General features: G+C 52.8%; 1 protein-coding gene across 9 annotated transcripts in view; it reads right to left on the bottom strand.

Moving 5' to 3' along the window:
- Positions 1 to 18510, bottom strand: part of Rps6ka2 (ribosomal protein S6 kinase A2) — a 295100-nt gene continuing 276590 nt past the window's right edge. For all 9 annotated transcript variants that reach the window (XM_015994842.3, XM_076552902.1, XM_042262424.2 and 6 more), the window contains 7 exons: positions 14000 to 14089; positions 12148 to 12306; positions 10253 to 10414; positions 8432 to 8508; positions 7583 to 7700; positions 3972 to 4109; positions 1 to 3170 (listed from right to left, as the gene is read on the bottom strand). In XM_015994842.3, coding sequence (XP_015850328.1) covers positions 3045 to 3170; positions 3972 to 4109; positions 7583 to 7700; positions 8432 to 8508; positions 10253 to 10414; positions 12148 to 12306; positions 14000 to 14089 — 870 coding nt within the window. In that variant the 3' untranslated portion in view covers positions 1 to 3044. The remainder of the gene's footprint in view (positions 3171 to 3971; positions 4110 to 7582; positions 7701 to 8431; positions 8509 to 10252; positions 10415 to 12147; positions 12307 to 13999; positions 14090 to 18510) is intronic.

The raw sequence follows: 18510 nt of genomic DNA, 5'->3' as shown, positions 1-18510 counted from the left end.
TTACACTTCATAAAATCCATGTTTATTCAAAAAATCTCATGGGAAAGTCTGGAAAGCATAATAAATATCTGTACAGTGGCCGCCCGTCCCAAACACAGACAGAAAGTGTGAACGTGGAGTGGACTGTAAACGTAACTGCTGAGCATGTAAATGCAGTGCGCGGCGGGGCAGGGTGGACAGGTGTGTGTCACCTGCACGGATGAGCCATGCTGGCTTCGCCTTCCACCTTTCCCGGCCACACAGGGACCACAGAGTCCTTTCCACTCCAGGGGTCTCACAGTCTTGCAGGTGGTGAAGGGTGGCAAAACCCGCCAGAGAGAATGAAGAGTCACAGCATGTATCTCCTGTGCTTGAGAGAATCAGTACAACGCAGGGAAAATCCCAAAGGGCATCTTAAGGAAGAACACCATTTATAAACAATACTGCCAACATTAGATAGCACAAGATACTATCCTCACTTAAAAAGCCAAACAATATCCCCAAATCAGGGCACACGGGGAATTGAAAATGACACAACTGTAGGACAGCGGATGCTCAAGGCTTACCCGCCATTGACTTTGGGGTAGAATCTGACAAACCCCCCACTCCCCTTCAGTGGGGCACTTATCATGTTCTCATCCCAATCAGGACAGGAGCTGCCAAAAGTGACCACTGGGTATGGGAGGCCTGGGATGTAGGCTGGGGTTTCCCAGGACAGATTCTGTAGCTTCTAAAACCCAAGCAGGCGGTGACAATGGGCTGCGGGGGAGCCTCAGTCACTGTGTAGAGAACAGAGGACCTTTCATCGCGCTGGGGGGTAAGGGTTCACTGGAGAGGCAAGGGAAACGCTCGGGACACTGGGGTTACATGCCACAGCCGCCTGCTGCTGCACTTTAAAGAACAGGAATTAAAATAATCCTGCCACATGCTCTTTAGGCTGACTACCGAAGATTTCAAGTATCATGTACTGGGTGAGGGTGGGAATGTCGAGGTATTTCACTCTCAACAGAGCAGGGCTGAACCAGCATCCTCTACAGACATGTGACATGCTTCACAGACACTTCAAAAATAGAGTTTGGTATGATGGCCTCCGCCATCCCGTTTTTTGAGAGTGAGTGTAAGGCAGATAAGCTGACATTACCAAAAAGAGGTGATGAGACCATGTGACCAATGGGGATGCCTTCTATGTTCTGTTCTTTCTCTTCACTGAAACTCATAGATTTGAAGCTGCAAACAAACCCAGTCCAAGGGTTGTTGGCATCTGGCATATGATCTGTGCCAGAAGGGCCCTCAGAGGATTCTGGGGCTCTGTTCATTTCTAAGATGACAGAGTCTGTCACTGAGACTACCCACTATTCTTTTCCACTAGCTTTATATCAAGAAATGGAAGGACCCAGACATCAAAAATTAGTAGGGAAGTGCACTGGGCAGGGCATTTTCCATTGAGAAAAGATGAGACCTTCCCTAGGGACACTGTGAAAACGGCACATAGTCACAGCCTGTTCCTACTCTTTGTATTTTATAATTCTCCAACAAAACAGAGTCCAGTGGAACGATTAAAGCTTGTAAAATCAGTTTACATTTTGAGGTCTGAAATAATTAGACCGAGCAAAGGAATTGTGTTCCATATGTTCCACTGGGGGCAGGTGCTGGGCCCTAGAGCTGCGTGAGGTACAGAGGCTCACTTACAGAGGCTACGGCCCAGTGCAAGCTCGCTGGGACCAACACGTGTCCCTACACCTCCTGGGCAGAAGGGCTGCCCCTCAGACTGGCAGCTTCTGAGCCACAGTATAGTGTCCCCTGACCTGAGCCCACTATGGGGGTATCCTTGGAACACCCCTGCCCTCCAGAGAGAGTGGAGGACACACACGTGCCTCTTCCAGGGCCAGGCTGAGTGGAGCATGCCACGCAGGAAGGGTCTCACTCTATTATTCTGCACGCCGAGTGCACAGACAGCCCACTCAATGTCACCCTGCTCCCCACACAGACCACACCCTGAAAACACTGTTGGTGAAGTGTGATTTTGAGACAGGTCTACACAACAGAAACACAAAATGCAACACAGAACCACGGCTTCTACGAAGTGCATCACTCCTGCCGACGGCCTGTCCTGGCGCCTCTCGCCTCTCCGAGGCCAAGGGTCTCAGGTTTCTCTCCGGTCCTCAGCCGGGCTAAGGAAGAGCCGGGGGAGGAAACAAAGTTCCATTTCTTCAGTTCCTCTGTGCACCAGGGAAGCCGAGCGTGAACACACCACCACCTCCTCAGGAAACGCATGCAGAGCCGCCAGGGTAAGCGGCAATGGCGGAGCCCCCACACTCTCCAGGGTCCCCGGGGCCAGAGCGCTGGAGAGCAGCAGGACACACAGCAGGTGCTGGCCCTGCCTGGCAGCTTCCTGGGGCTCCTCTCTCAACCACCATGAATCAGGCTCTCGAACAGACTCGGCCATCTTGACTCTTGGGCTGGGAGCTTTCATCCCAACAAGTCAGTGATAGAGCCAGGGAGAGGCCACCAGCATCTCATTTGTGAACCAGAGGATGGAGAGGGAGGGACACTCTTTGGGTGAGTTTGGACAGACCAGGCATTTAAGCTGGATGCCATCCCACAGCCACTGGTTAGATCAGAGCATCCGGGAGCATCCTGCTCTTCCCTGGCAGGGGCCCTGCACTGACATTCTTATCGTGACAGTAGAATGCCTTTGTGAGAGGCTGGCCACTTAACTGACTTCAGAATGGTAAAAGTGCTCTGCTTGGAACATAAGCCATGGTATGAAAAGACCTAGAGCCCCGAGCGAGCTCAGGCAGGCTCCAGCAGGGTGCTATGAGGTGACAGGTTCATTTGGTTTCACTCGGGAGAAAAGGAGAGCGGGCGGCGCGGCGAGGCTCACACATCCTGGGCAGGACCCTCTGCGGGGCTGCAAAGGAAACAGGCAGCCAAGGCCAGACCCGGTTTTGTGCTGGACTCGTGGGCACTCGAGTGCCCATGAACAGGACCTGTATCTGGCGTCTGGGGGCCTGAGAGGATGTTGGGCAGGGAGGCTGCGGCTGGAGGGCAGGCTCGGCTGGCCACTACAACCTGGTGGACGTGAGTCTCTTCATCCCTCGGCGTTGGGCCAAGCTGGACGATAGCACAGGTTCCAGCCTTGGAGCCTGTGGGGTCCTGTTCAGGGCGAAGTAGGTGGCGGCCATGGCACCCTGTAAGAGGGAGGAAGGGTAGGTGAGCATGGTGCCCGTCTACTCCTGAGTGGGAAGCTGGAGCCACAGGATCTTGAGAGCCTCAGTTTACACCCCTGCAAATCAGGGAAGACCTTCCTCCGGGATTACTGGGGCACTGAGGGTAGCAGGCAGACTATATAATCTATGTAATAGCAGGCACAATATAATCAGTCCACAAATGATGGCTACCATCATGACATCCCCCAGGCTCAATTGGGGCTCATGCCTTAGGAGTATTTGAGACTGCAGTGGAGTTCCTGGGAAGGTCATGCCATCATCTTATTGCTGACGAAGGCAGATGTGCTTGGGGGCAGTTGGGTCCCCAGGACTCATGCCCAATGTTCCTGAGGCTCCGCCACTCTGAAGCAGTCTGGACTCACGTGGGCAGCTGGGCTCATCTTGGTGCAGCCCCACACCACCGAGAAAGATCCAGGATGGACTTCCAACAGGACTGGGCTGGGACTACATGCACTTCTTAGAAGGGGTGGTACTGCCTGGACTCCAGGTCTGCCTGACAGGGGTTGCTAGCAGGAAGGGGACTTTTACAGACTTCTGGTCCAGAAACGAGGCCTCTGGATATAGGCCTGTTCAGCCATGCTACCAAACACCACCCCTACATCAAAGCTGCCATTCAAACACGCTTTCTGTGCGTGTGCTGAAGTGACGCTTGTGTACCTATAACTGGTGACTTCACATGCTACAGTGTCTTCTCACCAATGGTGAGGCACTGCTCCAGGATCCCCACGCCAGCTCTCAGGGCTCTGGCCTAACGTCAGGTACCTTTACTAGGTGGACGTCTTGTCTGCTCAGCTGGCTCTGGGATAGGTACTCTCTGTTCACAATCCAGGGGTGTTTCAGCACTTGAACTGCTGTTAGGCGCTGCTGCGGGTCCACGTGAAGCATCTTGGACACGACGTCCTGCCGCGGGTTCAGAGGGGAGAAGGACTGTAGTGTCATGGGAATACCCAGGAGAACCCAACCGTGATTCTGAGCTGATTCTTTGCATTTTGGGTCAAATGACATCTAGGTTTATAAGTCCGCGAATGTATTTTAAATGTCAATGATGACTGACTTAGCAGTGGACAGAAAATTTATGTTTCACTGAAGATTTTATAGCAAAGGTGTTTTGAACACTAAGTGGCAGAAATAAGCTGCTGAAATACTATTTCAATAAAAATGGTTGCCTTCTACAAACACAAGAAACACCACGCAGTGGAACAATGGCCCTCTACAGAGAAACCTAACGCCTCTTGGCATCTGTCAGCAGTGACCTCAGTGACCCGTTGGAGCAATCTGTCCTGGAAGTACAGCTGTGAACACGGAACAGGAAGTGAACACGTGTGAACAGGAAGCAGTAAAGACACGGTTTTCTCAAGGCCTCACAGCTGTGACAGGGTGTCCCAGCACACACAAGACGTCCACAAAGACACTGTCAGGGCCGGGGGGCACTCAGAGGCTGAGCACTCACCAGGTATAGTCTGAAATGGAAATGTTCCCACAGGCTCCTGTGTAAAGCCTGGGTCCCCAGGTGTCACTGCCATGCTGGGAGACTCGAGAAACCTGAGGAGGCACCATCTGGGGGGTAGTCACTGGGAGCAGGGGGTTAGGGGTGTCTTGTTGCCAGCTGCTTCTGTCTCTCCTCTCTGCTTTCTGTCAGGCGTGAGGTGAGCAGCTATTCCCTGCCCCTGTTCCTGTTGCCATGAGTGCTGACTAAGCACTTCCCTTTCCTGTTGTTATATGTGCTGACTAAGCACTTCCTGTTTCTGTTATGTGTTAAGCACTTCCTGTTCCTGTTCCCAATGAGTGCTGACTAAGCACTTCCTGTTCCTGTTGCCATGAGTACTGACTAAGCACTTCCCTTTCCTGTTGTTATATGTGCTGACTAAGCACTTCCTGTTCCTGTTGCCAATGAGTGCTGACTAAGCACTTCCTGTTCCTGTTGCCAATGAGTACTGACTAAGCACTTCCTGTTTCCATGAGTGCTGACTAAGCACCTGGGGTCAAATGACCATAGGCCGCGTCCTCCTAAACCAAAGCAAAGCCTTCCTCCTTGGAGGTGTTGCTGGCAGGCGTCCTGGTCCCAGTGATAACGGATAACATACCCGGCATGCACGAGGCCCCGGGTTGGATTCCCAGGGCCACAACCCACACCAAACAACGACAACTCACAAAACCCCAAGACGCCACCACAGCTCTGTGTGAGGATGAGGATGGAAGGAGGAAGGATGGAGGATGATGGGGGGAGGGCACAGCGATGGGAGAGGTGGGGTGAGGGGAACCAAGGAGGTCAGCGGGCGCGAAGGCCCCTCCGCAGCAGCGGTCTCGGACTTTCTCTTCCCTTCTCCGCTCTGGACACGGCACCAGAACCGAATCCTGGTGTGAGGCCTGGCTTTGGGAGCCCAACTGAGCCAATCCTGTGTAACCTGAGACAAGGGGGTGTGCGGGAGGAGGAGCTGGGGGGTTGGGGTCCACTCTCTGTCCCACCATCACCTCCACCAGGACCTCCACTCTATCCCACCATCACCTCCACCAGGACCTCCACTCTATCCCACCATCACCTCCACCAGGACCTCCACTCTATCCCACCATCACCTCCACCAGGACCTCCACTCTATCCCACCATCACCTCCACCAGGACCTCCACTCTATCCCACCATCACCTCCACCAGGACCTCCACTCTATCCCACCATCACCTCCACCAGGACCTCCACTCTATCCCACCATCACCTCCACCAGGACCTCCACTCTATCCCACCATCACCTCCACCAGGACCTCCACTCTATCCCACCATCACCTCCACCAGGACCTCCACTCTATCCCACCATCACCTCCACCAGGACCTCCACTCTATCCCACCATCACCTCCACCAGGACCTCCACTCTATCCCACCATCACCTCCACCAGGACCTCCACTCTATCCCACCATTGCCTCCCCCAGGACCTCCACCATACCCCAACATCCCCTTCACCAGGTCCTTCACACCCATATTCTTTACCATCCCCCACTATCGTCTCAGCAGTCAACTCCTACACTGTCACCTCAGCCACCACCTCTGCTATTACACCATCAACTCCTTTTCTTTTTGTGTGTAGGTGGTCTGTATATGTGACATGCGTGTGTGCATGTGTGTGTGTGTGTGTGTGTGTGGTGTGTGTGTGATGTGTGTCTGTGTGGTGTGTGTATGTGATATGTGTGTGTGCATGTGTGTGTGTGTGTGTGATGTGTGGTCTGTGTGGTGTGTGGCATGTACACACACCTGTGTGCACGTGGACAGAGGACAGAGGAGGATGTTAGGTGTTCTGCTTTACCCCTCTCCTCTGCCTTATTTCTCTAGACAGCGTCTCTCACTGAACCTGGAACAAGGCTGGCAGCCGGCAAACGCCGGTAGCCTCCTCGCCGAGCCCTGAGGTTAAGGCTCACACGTGGCTCTGCCTACCTTTTGCTTTTGGATGTTGGGTATTCAACTAGCACTCCTACCTACGGAACATCTCCCCAGACTGACAACCCCTTCCAGCCCATCCCCCCAGCTGTCCCCTCACCATTTTCTACAGTATCACCCCTTCGCCACCACCTCCACTTTCCGCACCATGGCGCCAACTCCTGCCTGAAGCCACAAAGCTTTGGTGATGGCAGCTCTGGGCCCAGAGTCCTTCTTTCTCTTCAGAACTTCCACAGGACCACAGAAGAAAGGTGCCTGGCACCGCTTGCTAGTTGTCAGACTGTGGTGTACTTTCTCCGGTACTGGATCGCCATGCACCTTGCAAACACCAGGGCCGTGACCACTGACCTACACCCTCAGCCCAACAGTGTATAGTTTCACTAGACAGGAGTTGATGGTGTCCACCAGAGAAGACTGGCGGCTGACGGCAGGAGGGCGATGCTGGTGACCAAAGTGTGCACGTCAGGCACACCCAAACTCAGTGACTTTAACCAGCACGAGTGTGCCTCAGACACTTAGGGCGGTCATCCGGGAACATGTCTACAGAGGAGGCACTTTAGCAACAGAGGGCTGAGGACAACCTGCAGTGTCTCTTCCTTCGCAGGGTCCCCAGCTGCCAGTCACTCTGTAAATTCGGGTTTGTGGCCCTGGTCACAGCAGCCAGTTCCCGAAACGCCACTCCTCTCTGATCCTCTCAAGATGCTCATGCTACACGTGCTCTGTGTCTCCACCCATGCCTACACTTCCTATTGGTTGTCTCTCTACAGAACTTTACCACATTAACGTCATGAAGAAGGCCATTTTTCTTTTTTAATTAAAAACTGTGAAACACTCTAGAGTAAAAGTCTATAATGTTTGTATGGGTGGCATCTCCAGCTTCCTCACCAACAATATGCCTGCTGCAGAATCCCCATGATTGGAGGCAAGAACACTGGGAAACACACTCACTTTGGCTGCATCAGATATGGAGTCCCAGTTTCCGCCAGAAAGGGCGTACTTCCCACTGCCAATCCTCGCCAGAATCTCCTCAGGGGTGTCATCTGGTCCATTGGCAAAAGGGGTGAACCTGTGTGCGAGAGCGTCAACGGCACTGAGCTTACAGCGCCATAGAGTGCTGAACAGGGCTGCCTCTTCTCTTCTGAGTCCAGGGCTCACGCTAAGGAACGGTGCATGTCCCATACCAGGCCGCCTTCCTCACTTGGCCAGCGCTAGAAGTCAACAAGATGGGCGGGGAAGGCCTGTCAACCCTGGTGTGCATACTTTCTGGGCCCTTTCGGGTCACAGTGGTGCTGGGATGGTAGGGAGTCTGCCTGGAGATTTGGTTTCCATGATGGCAAAGTGGTTCAGTGGCCGGGAACCTGAGGTGTGAAGTCTGAGGGACCTATGGGATGGTCTACCACCAAGTCTGAGCTCTTGGGCAGAGTGATTCTTGAACTTACAAAGGACACATCATGCATGTCAGGTGTAGTCCTGGTCCACCACCCTGACACAAGTCAGACACACATCATCAGCACACACCTCCCAAGAAGAGGAACATGTGGCTCTCCTAGTGTTCCTTTCAAGAGGATGGTTCAGGTAGTGGAGCATGTGGGCTGGCCTGCACAAGGCATGTTTTGTTTATGGGCTGAGTTTACGGAGACCACATAGCTGACTGTCTTGTCCTTTCCTTATCCTGCAGGGTTTGAACAGCCACCCTAACCCAGATGGGTTGGCCTTGTTTACACACAAGCACCAGCGAGGAGGGGTGAAGCCCTCGGGCCTGATGCTAACAAAACACCCCCGGTGGCCCTCCTTTACCCAGCCAGCATGGTGTACAGCAGGATTCCCAAGCTCCAGACATCACACGCTGCATCGTAGCCTTGCCGCTTCAGGACCTGGAGGGGCAAGAGGCGCGGTCAGGACTGCACTGCACAGCACCATTCCAGAGGAGATTGTCCTAAGCAAACAGGAAGCCGGCAGGGTGGGGTCATCTGCTGGGTCAGCCAGTCCGGCCGACCATGTTGTAGCATGGCCCCTGCAGAGAGGGACGGGGCGGGGCACTGGCCTGACCCATGGCGTTAGGGCAGGAGTTCCGCTTACCAGATTAGCCATTCAATGCAGTCACATGCGGGACAGCTATCCCCCAGAACCCCATTTTCCCAATCTAAAACTCTGTCCTTATCAAGTACAAATTCCCCACTGGCCAACCCAGTCCCTGGCAACCCCATTCTACTTTCTTTATGAATCTGACCTTGCGAGGAACGTCATATAAGCAGAACCATACAGTGTTGTCCTGGAGCCAGCAGCCTAGGCAGGGATGACCTTGAATGTGTCCTTCTGTCTCCACCTCCCCAGCACTGTGTGTGCCACTGTGCCCGGTTTATGTAGTTGGTGCTTTGAGATGAGGCCATGTCGTATCGCCTAGGCTGGCCTCCAGTCCCTAAGCTCAAGGGCCCTTCTTGCCTCAGCCTCCCGAAGAGCCCCAGTGGTCTACAGGTGTGTGCCACGGTGCCCTGTGTTTCAGTTAAAGGGTACGGAGAATGACTAAGGAGGTGGAATTCCGGTGAATCGCCATGTCACACACGGTGTTATTGTTGGGTATGTCCAGACGTGAGAGGCAGTGAAGATGCTCATGGGTCACTGCAGACTGCTTCGATGGCCTGAACGAGGCCTTAGGACCCCGTTCCGTTTCTTCCCAGGTGAGAGAGAGGGGCCTACATTCATCACCGCCTTCCTGACATCATGTGCCATGGCGCAAGACAGGTATTAAATGCCGAGTGAACTGCAACTCCGAGTCACTGGCTGAATGACCTCCCGAGGCATTGAAATACTGACTTTGCTTATTTTTCCTCAGTTAGGAAACATGGCTACTTGTATGCACTCTGTCAGTATTAATAACGGCCACATGAGGCACAACCCGAGCTTCAAACCAGCTGTTTCCAAAGGGGCCAAGGCTCGTCACATGCCTGGACAACCCCTGGATGACCTCATACCGCTGCTCAGTCCCTCTTGGACCTGGATCTGCCTGGGCCACTCACTCAGCAAGCACACAGCAGTGACTTCCTCTTAGGACTCGGGGCAGATCTGACAGTCCTACTCAGGAGGCCCAGCACGGGGCCCGAGCCTCCCCTGACTTCATCAGCAACGCCAGCCCCTGCTGCCACCACTGTGATCCCACCTAACCATCAACTCATGCAAGAAACCAGACTCATCACCGCAAACAACAGTGGCAGCAGAACCTACTGGAACTGGCCTCAGGAAGCCAGCAAGCAGAACGGTTCCCTTGCACACATGTGGGCATTTGGGTGCATGCTGCTGTGGGCCCCCAGTATTCAAGTCGGATGGATGCTGACTTGTTGTCAAGGAAACGCTGGAGCAAGAACCACGGGGCATCAGCACCATTTAAGTTTTTCCAATGGAAAATAAAAGGCTCGCGGTGACTGAGTAATATTGGCTGATTGCGGAACAACCATGCTCTCCCCCGTCCACAGCAGGCTCTCCTTCCGGTCTCCCGAGGACTCTGCTGAGCCCATTGTGCTGCCTCAATGCCCCAAGCTCTCTAGTTACCCTGGCGACAGGAAAAGCAGCGTGCTCCCCTCAGCCTGACATCTCCGGCTCTCCCGGGTCTGGGGACTCTACCTCGGGGGCCACGAAGTTGGCCGTGTAGCAGGGAGTCATCAGCAGGCCATTCTCCGCTCGCAGCTGCTTGGCAAACCCGAAGTCACAGATGCGGATAGACTCGGGGTTTCCAGACTCGTCCATGTACAGAATGTTACTCGGTTTCAGGTCCCGATGAACAACCTGGAAGGCAGGAAGCCTTTGTCAAGACTGAGTGGGAGAGAAAAGGAGGGTGAGCAGGAGGCTAGGGCTGCCTGGGAACGGATTACCGGGGCAGGTCCCACTGCAGGAGAAAAGGACTGTGTTCTCCCAAGGAGCCACCCTATCTCGATCACCTACGCTGGTCACTCAGGGCCAAGTGCCCACACAGTGTGCCTTCTTCACACAGGAGGACTGTGCGACTGAATAGAACGCACGCTCATCCGAGACGCAGGGGCGGCAGGAGGGCCTGTGGCGGGCAGCTCTGGCTGCAGAAATGAAAAGGTTCCCTTGCTTTTCGCTCACTCGGAGAGCGTTGGCCCACAGCGGGCTTTGGGGGTACGCCAGTGCGTGGGCCGTCTGTCACCATAGCAGAAGCACCCGTGCACCTGCTGTCGCAGGCACGCTGACTCCTGGCCGCGAGGGGCGGGGCTCGGGGCTGCAAAGACTGCACCTGCACCATTCAAGGCCCGGACTCTAAGCATGTGCCATAGCAGCAGTGACAGCTGTCAGGACAGAAGGGCCCGCAACCCCGCCAAACAGAGCAGCCATTCAGGACACGCAGTGACGCCTTCTGAAGGGACAGGAGGCCCTTGTGCAGACATGTGGTGTGCCCTCATGAGGCTTGGGACCTGAACATGCTGACTGTCCTTTTGCAGAGAACTGAGGGGTTCTGCAAAGAAGATTGAAGTGATAAACCTGGGCACTCGGGCCCGGTTTATAGACACGGATGGAAGCCTACGGGAGACTCCTGTCTCTATCCCTCACTAAACAGGAATATCTGTGAACTCTCACATCAGGATAATTCCAGAATCTGGCGACTGGGAAAACTGTGTGTGGAACTCCTGTATCATGAGGGATCCACACAAAAAGGACCCACTGTGAGACCTTGGAAGAACTGTGCAGGCTGGCAGGTCTGTGTACACAGTCGGCCCAAACCTGCTTTATGAGAAACTCCGAGGAGAGAGGGAAGGGACCAGAGCAGAGGGTGGAGATGAAAGATGGGGTGGGGGGAAGGATGGAGGGGAAGACAGAGGCACAGGGTAGAGGGAAGGAAGAAAGGAAGGATGGAGGAAAAGATGCAGAAAATTTATTACACTGGGCTGCTCCCTCCTGGAGACAGAGAATGTGGCCCGGAGCTCTGCAGTGTGGCCTTGGTGGGGTTGGCCTTACCTTAACCAACCTGTGCTTGATCGTCAAGACATACAAAATGCACGGTCCAGACTTCAAAGTGAGTCCCTGAGGAGCTTGGTGCAGTCTAGTCTGAGGCTCAGGGAACCCTGGTTGTTACCCTTTGTTTAGCTTTATGTATCACAAGCCAGGAAAATTCTAAATCTCTCTTTATCAAGGACAGAGCTAAGACTGGTTCACAGAAATTTATTAACTGAGTCCCTGTACACCATGTGTACAGATGACTACAGACCCACAACGGGTGGCAGGACAGGTCACAGCAAATTACATTACTTGGGTATGTTGTTCAGAGCTGGAGGAATTAAGAGGGCACAAGTCTAAAGGCAAGATGTCGGTTTATAAAGATGTCTCACTCCTGCATCCACAACTCTGTGACTCCTCTACAGTCTTGCATCTACCTTCCTGTCAAGTTGCGTGCTGCCCTGAAGCCGGTCCACTGCCCTGGCCTGGGCCTTGCCCCTGGGAGCGTAGGTAGCCCGACCTGAGTCATTTCCTGTTCCTGCAGGTCCACGGCACCCTGGCCTTACCCCTTGGGAGTGCAGGTAGTCCATGGTCCTGGCGATGGTGTACAGCACGTCGCTGGCCTCACGCTCTGAGAAGCACCGTTGACGGAGGATGCGGTCCAGCAGCTCCCCACCTCGCATGAGCTCCATCACCAGGTACACGTACTTGCCGTCGTCATAGACCTGGAAGTCAAGGGGAAGTGCAGGAAACCTCAGGGGCCTGTATGTCACCGTGGCTGCCGTCCTCAGGCCCCTGGCTATCTGGAGGAGCAAGGGCTGCAGGTGGGGTGGAGGAGAGAAGCCGAGGGCTGTGTCCCTAGGAGCAAGATCAAGCTGTTTGGCTGTTGTAAATGGTGAGCAGCCTTCCAGCTCTACAGGAGTGGATCATCTTAGGAGGGAAACAGCTTTGATGCTCTGGGGCATGAGCAAGCTGGGCTGTGGGAGACACAGGGCTTGAGGGGAAGTTTCTTAGCTGGGATGTGTCACATAGTTATGCTGCCAGGCTCTGAGAGGTGAGAGCGCCATAGAAAGAAAAGTTACAGCAGCAACAGCATTCGGCAAGGACAATGCTTCTCAACCGTCATCATGCAAATAATTTCGGAGGTCAAGTCAGAGCGCGTGCTCTGCCTCTGCAGGTCTGGAGGGGAGGGGACCTGGCTCTAAGAAACACACAGCTTTCACCAATACTAGCTTTAAACTCAGTTTAAATAAAAAATAAACAACAAAATGCAAACTGGCTATTTTTGTGCCCTGTATAGATGAAGATGACCACATACGCACCCCAGTCACCATATGCATGGGAGCCCGTGGGTGCCCAAGCTATGAGAACTAGGTTAAAATGGGTGACAGACCTGAAACCTTATTCTTAGCTCAGCGATAATCATTTAATTGATGAATTTCCAGAACAAGCTACTAAAATAATTTACCCGACTTTGACCCACGTAATAGGTGCAGAGCTAATTCTGGTGTGTGTTTCTGAGCTTATGAATTCACCGGTCTATTTTGAAGGTGGGAAGATGACGCCATCTCACACCTGGGCTGCTCACGTCAAACAGCAGAGAGAGCCATCTCTGAGTCCGCAGAAGAGCTGGTTTGGGTTCGTGACTCTTACATGTAAACCAAGAATGCACAATCAGAGCACTACGCCTGCGCAGTGAGGTGTCTGAGACCCCCAGGGGCAGAGCTGGCTCCATTTAAGCTTTTGGATGCAAGACACTCGTTGCCAATGTTCCCTGGGGTTGAACTCTTATTCTGTGAGCTGTTACCCAAAGGGACATTGAGGTAGTCCCAGCAGCTACAGGCTGTGGGTGTCTGTCACGGGAATAACTGTACTCCAAGAGGTAAGGGCAAGAAGAGGGAAAAGTTCCTCTCTTCTCAAACCCGTACCTGCCCTTCAGACCTTTACGGGGTAGAGCAGCCTTGCAGACAGACCTGATGTGGCTGATTCCTGCTCCAATGCCCCTCATTAGGGAAAGTCCAAGGGAGACTGTAAACATCGTCCAGCCAGAGTTGAGTGGGACCTGCTGTCCTTATGCCACTGTCCATCCGTCAGGCAGGCAGGCAGGAATGACTCCATGACAAAGAACAGCACTCTCACTGACGCACACAGGTCTGTCCTGTTTTAAGCTTGTGCATTGCATGCTTGGGGAGGGTGGGGAACTATCCAGGGGTGTGCATACACACAAACACAACCCCAAGTTAGGGTGACCAGTCGCCAAAGCACCGAAACTCTTGGGTGAGAGTGTCTGAGGCCTGTGATCCTTGGCACACTGAACACAGACAATGTGAGAAAACTCACACTGTGAAAACAGTGGCGTTTTTTTTGTGTCAGCTGAAGAAGAAAGCTGAGGACAGGCTGCTACACGGAGGCACTTACGTCTTTTAGGGTGATGATGTTGGGGTGCTGGCCATACCGCAGGAGGATCTCGATCTCTTCTGAGGGGTCCCTTTTGCTCTTATCGATGATCTGAAGCACACACAGCAGGAAGAAGTGTGAGATTTGCTGCTGGCCTTGGACCATTGCGGATTGTGCACAGCACAGCTGCCCCCCACCCCTACAGGACTCAACCAAGCTCACTTAAAATTTCTCAGAAATGTAGATCTGGTCACTCCTGTCTCAGCTAGCAAAAAGGGTACAATTAAAAAGAGGAAAGCAGGTCTGTAATTCTGGCTATGAGGGAGCATGTAACAGAAAGACTGCAAGTTGTAGGCCTGTCTGGGCAACTTAATGAGACCCTGTCTCAAAGGAAAAAGGAAAAAGAAGGATGTAGTTAGGGATATAGCTCGGTGGCAAAGTACTTGTCAAACCTACAAGGTCCCAGGTTCAATTCCTAACACCACAAGAAAGAAGGAGACAGCCTTCAGACATGAATCTCAAGATATCAAAAGGCCAGATGCAATGGGGCAGTCTTGGAGAGCTCACCCAGGCACCAGCAACTCGCTCAGTCTGTCTCAGCCACTGAACTCTGACCAGTAGGTTCTCACTTCACTCAGTTAGAGTGAACCCCAGCCACCTGAGCGCCTCTTTTTCAAAGAAAAAGCCTTTCTTTGAAACAGGAGTCCTGTGCCACAGGATGGCTCTGATGCCTCTGAAGGCGCCTTGCCTCTTACGTTTGTGGGGAAAGCTGGTGGAGAGAGAGAATCCACGTGTGTGAAGTGGACAGCACTTAGGTTGAGAACGACTCAGAAATTCAGAAGTGTCCCCCACCCCCAACAGCATCCGTGGCCCTGCACATTAGTGCCATCCAGTTCCAAAGCCTCTCTGCTTTGACTACATGGGTATCCCACACCCAACATATTCCCTTTGCAATATATTCATGGGTTTAGACAATCTAGTGGTAGATGCCTTTTTTTTTTTTTTTTCTCAAAGTCATTTTCATGATAAAGTCATCCACTCTGAACATTGATCTGGTCTCTTCCCAAGGAGCCAGATGCAGAACAAACAAGAGGAAGCCTTTTGTCGCCTGCCAGGACACTCAAGTTAGACAAGCACTGCATGTGCATCCTACACTGTCCCTTGTTTTAAAAGCAGAAAAGGATGCAGACAGACACATGCCTTTCCTTGGGACTGCATAAATAACCCTGGAAAGGAAGAGGAAAATCGCAAAAGCCCTGGCTTCCCCTGGAGGGGGAAATGGGTAACGAGGGGATGCGGCTATGGTTGGGGGACCCCGAGGATGCCTCGACCACAGCTTTTAAATCCAGAGTCACGTGAGTGTTATCCACTAAAAATTAAATGTGAGAACACTGCAACTATCATTAAAACCACCTGGGACCACAAATGTGTGACCTGTTCCTCACCAGAGTATCTTATTCTTGTGTGTTCTTTGGATGTCATGAGAAAAATTCTGATGAACTGTCATAAACGCTTGTGAACAAATCCACTTCGTAAAGACCTTAAGATCTCACTGACATCGAATAACACTTTAAGACTGTACTAAGAATTAATGTGTATGTTCAACTGGGAGGCACACTGGAGGGCACGCTGGCTAATCTGCTGTAACATGGCATGCAGCCTGGGCATGAACACTGCGCACCACAATATCACACTGAGTATCATTTGTTTGGTGGCGCCCGCAAAGCACCTCCATCAAATACCGTACGTTAGTGAGGCATTCTCTCAGGTGGCTGTTGAGTGGCTGAAAATACACAAGATCCTTCGGTGAGTTTCCTGGTGGGATGGCTTCTTGGGAATGATGTAGCTGGATTTACCTCCAGCTAGAGCAAGCCCTGTGGACCACACGGCTCTTCTCTCAGGGATAAGCTTGAGAGCAGAGACAACCACAGTCAAAGGCAGGGGGAAGGGGAGGGATCTGCTCCATCGCTCTTCTTTGCCCCAGGAAGATGCACAGAAGGATCGGGCAGCATCCTGCACAGTGGGTGGGCAGCTGCCCCTGCTGACGGTGGATAAGCTCCCCGTGGTTGCGTTGTGCAGCACACAGCTTCTCACACGCCTCAGAGGTGCTAAGCCGAGGTGTGCATATGCCTGGAGCAAGTGTGACCTCCACGTGGCTGGTGCAGGACGATGGATTTTCTCAGCAGGGGAACCATGTTTGCTGGGGGCTGCTGCTGCTACTCGAGAGTGTTAGCCACCACCCAGGCATTTCCTCCACTTCCTGTTTCCCCTTTTCTGTGTCTGTGTGTCCTTCCTTGTTATTCCTTAAGCTCCCCATCCCTGGAGCACCCCCTTTCTAGGTGCTGAAGGCAGCAGGGTGAGCACCTGGGCAAGCAGGATGCACTCCTCAGCCCAGCGCTTCCTCTCACTTGGTGGAAGGATCATAGTATGTTGGAAGCAAGTCAAGCAGAGTGTGTAATTACTTGGAAAAAAAAAAGACATTTTCTCCTGTAAAATTAAACAAATGACAAAGGGAAAGAACTCCAGTGTCTTCCTGGTAGGAAAAAAAATTAAAATTTCCATGCCAATCAGTCCTTCTAAAAATAAGCTCTCCCCAGGCCAAGCATCTGTTTGGTTCCACTTCCTTGCTGGTTGACAAGTTATATACACAGAACAGGAAACTGAGCACAGGCAGGCAAACGCCGCTGCACACAGCTGACGTGATGTGGGTCCAAACTCTGGCTCCTATGGGAGCGAGGCCTGTCCCGTCCTGGGTGTGGTGGCCACATCCTCTGTTGTAGTTAAAAACAGGGTGACAGGCATATAAAACAGCCATCCAATTTCTGACGCAGAAGCCAAAAACACATGGGGAAAACTGGCTGTCAAGATATGGAAGAATGGGCCTTGATCCTCATCTCTCACTCTGCACACAAATCAGAGCCCTCAATGACGGCGACAGGAGTGAGGCCCCGCCACTCTGTGTGTGGGGGGGCAGTTAGTAGCAATGAAGAGCTGTTGGGGGAGGGGATTCATATTCTTTCATGGTGTGGTCACAGATGTGTCGCTCTGGCTCAGACATGAAATTCAACTCAGTGGCCACAGGCAAAATGGACATGGATGTGGGGTGGGTGTTGGGAAGAGGAGACAGTTCCAGAGGGGAAAGGTGGCATCAGGGAGTGGAAAATGAACTTTTAAAAGCTTCAAGAGAACAGGGCGACACACACTTCGGCACAACTTCAAGGCTCTGTTTCATTTTTATGACATCCATTTCTTCAGTTGTGTGTGTGTGTGGGTATGGGTAGCACAGAGCACATGTGAGGACCACATGACGACCTGCTACAGTAGGTTCTCTCCTTCCACCATATGGGTCTTGGGGAAGAACTCAGGTCATCAGGCTTGGCAGCAAGGATCTTTATTTTTATCTGATCCAAACTGCAGGCATTTAGTAACAACAGGTGTGCTCACAGACCTGCAGAAAGGCCACCTATGCTCTGCTCACCTGAGCAGTGTGGACACAGAAGTTGATGAACTGTTGGCTCCTCCATCTTTGAAGGAAACCCAGTCACAGTTCAACCCTCAGAGAAGTGGACCGATTGCTGCCCATCCACAAGTGGCTTGTGTATGCTCCTAGGTCATCCGCGGACACTCAACTGTGTCTTGCCAAGAAGCCACGGCTTTCCATGCTCCTGTTCCATTCCGTGCCTTGGTTTGTCCAGGGAGTTTCAAGGCTTGGATGACAAACAGGAGCTCCTGGCTCTTCTTCCGCTATCAGCTAGAGATACAACACCTAGCTTCTCTTCCTGGGGTGCACAGGTCAGGGAGGGGAGCTGTCACAGACTGCACAGGGTCAATCCTCAACAGGATCTTTGAGGACAGAGTCCTAACTCCCAACAAAGCCGATTACAGATGGAGGCTCTGCGTGAGCGTTGGATGTGGGAGTCCCAGGGAGAGCATACCACTGGCATTGTCAATGGGGCCGAGTTCCAGGGCGCAGAACCACACTGAACAGTAGCAGGCTGTTTCTCGAAGGGCACTGGGGCTGCCGGGCTGCCACACAATGGATGTGTTTCTCAGTGCTCTCTGGCAGCACTGTTTGCCTCTAGGAGTGCTGCTGGCCTCCAGATAAGCAATCTGAAGAATTTCTGTGAGAAACGACCCACCCAGAGAAATCCTAAGAAGCTCACGAAGCCACAAAGCACTGGAAATCCTCTGGGGTGAGGCAGAATACAGAACTTCTGGAAACCCCCAGCCACGCACAATCTAGACCTGTGTCTGTGCCCCAGAGGGGTCGGCTCCACGACACCGGGTGGCGACCCCGTTATATCTCTGAGCTCCTGCTTTAACTGTAATCACCTCACGGACTCCGGGAAGTTTAGGCCAGCTTGTCCAAAGGCCACAGATTCCTGAGATGTTTGGCTGGTGCCTCTTTTGCTAGGCTGCTGACTGCTTTCCCAGCCTGAGAAACCCAGGGCGGACGACGGTCTGTGAAGAGGCACACTCTCTTGAGAGTGCGCTTTTGAGAAATGCCCAGTGTCGAGAAACGGCCATGGATA

Source organism: Peromyscus maniculatus, chromosome 16 (genome assembly GCF_049852395.1).
Source record: "Peromyscus maniculatus bairdii isolate BWxNUB_F1_BW_parent chromosome 16, HU_Pman_BW_mat_3.1, whole genome shotgun sequence".
Classification (NCBI taxonomy): domain Eukaryota; kingdom Metazoa; phylum Chordata; class Mammalia; order Rodentia; family Cricetidae; genus Peromyscus; species Peromyscus maniculatus.
This window is presented reverse-complemented; position numbering and strand designations above follow the sequence as displayed.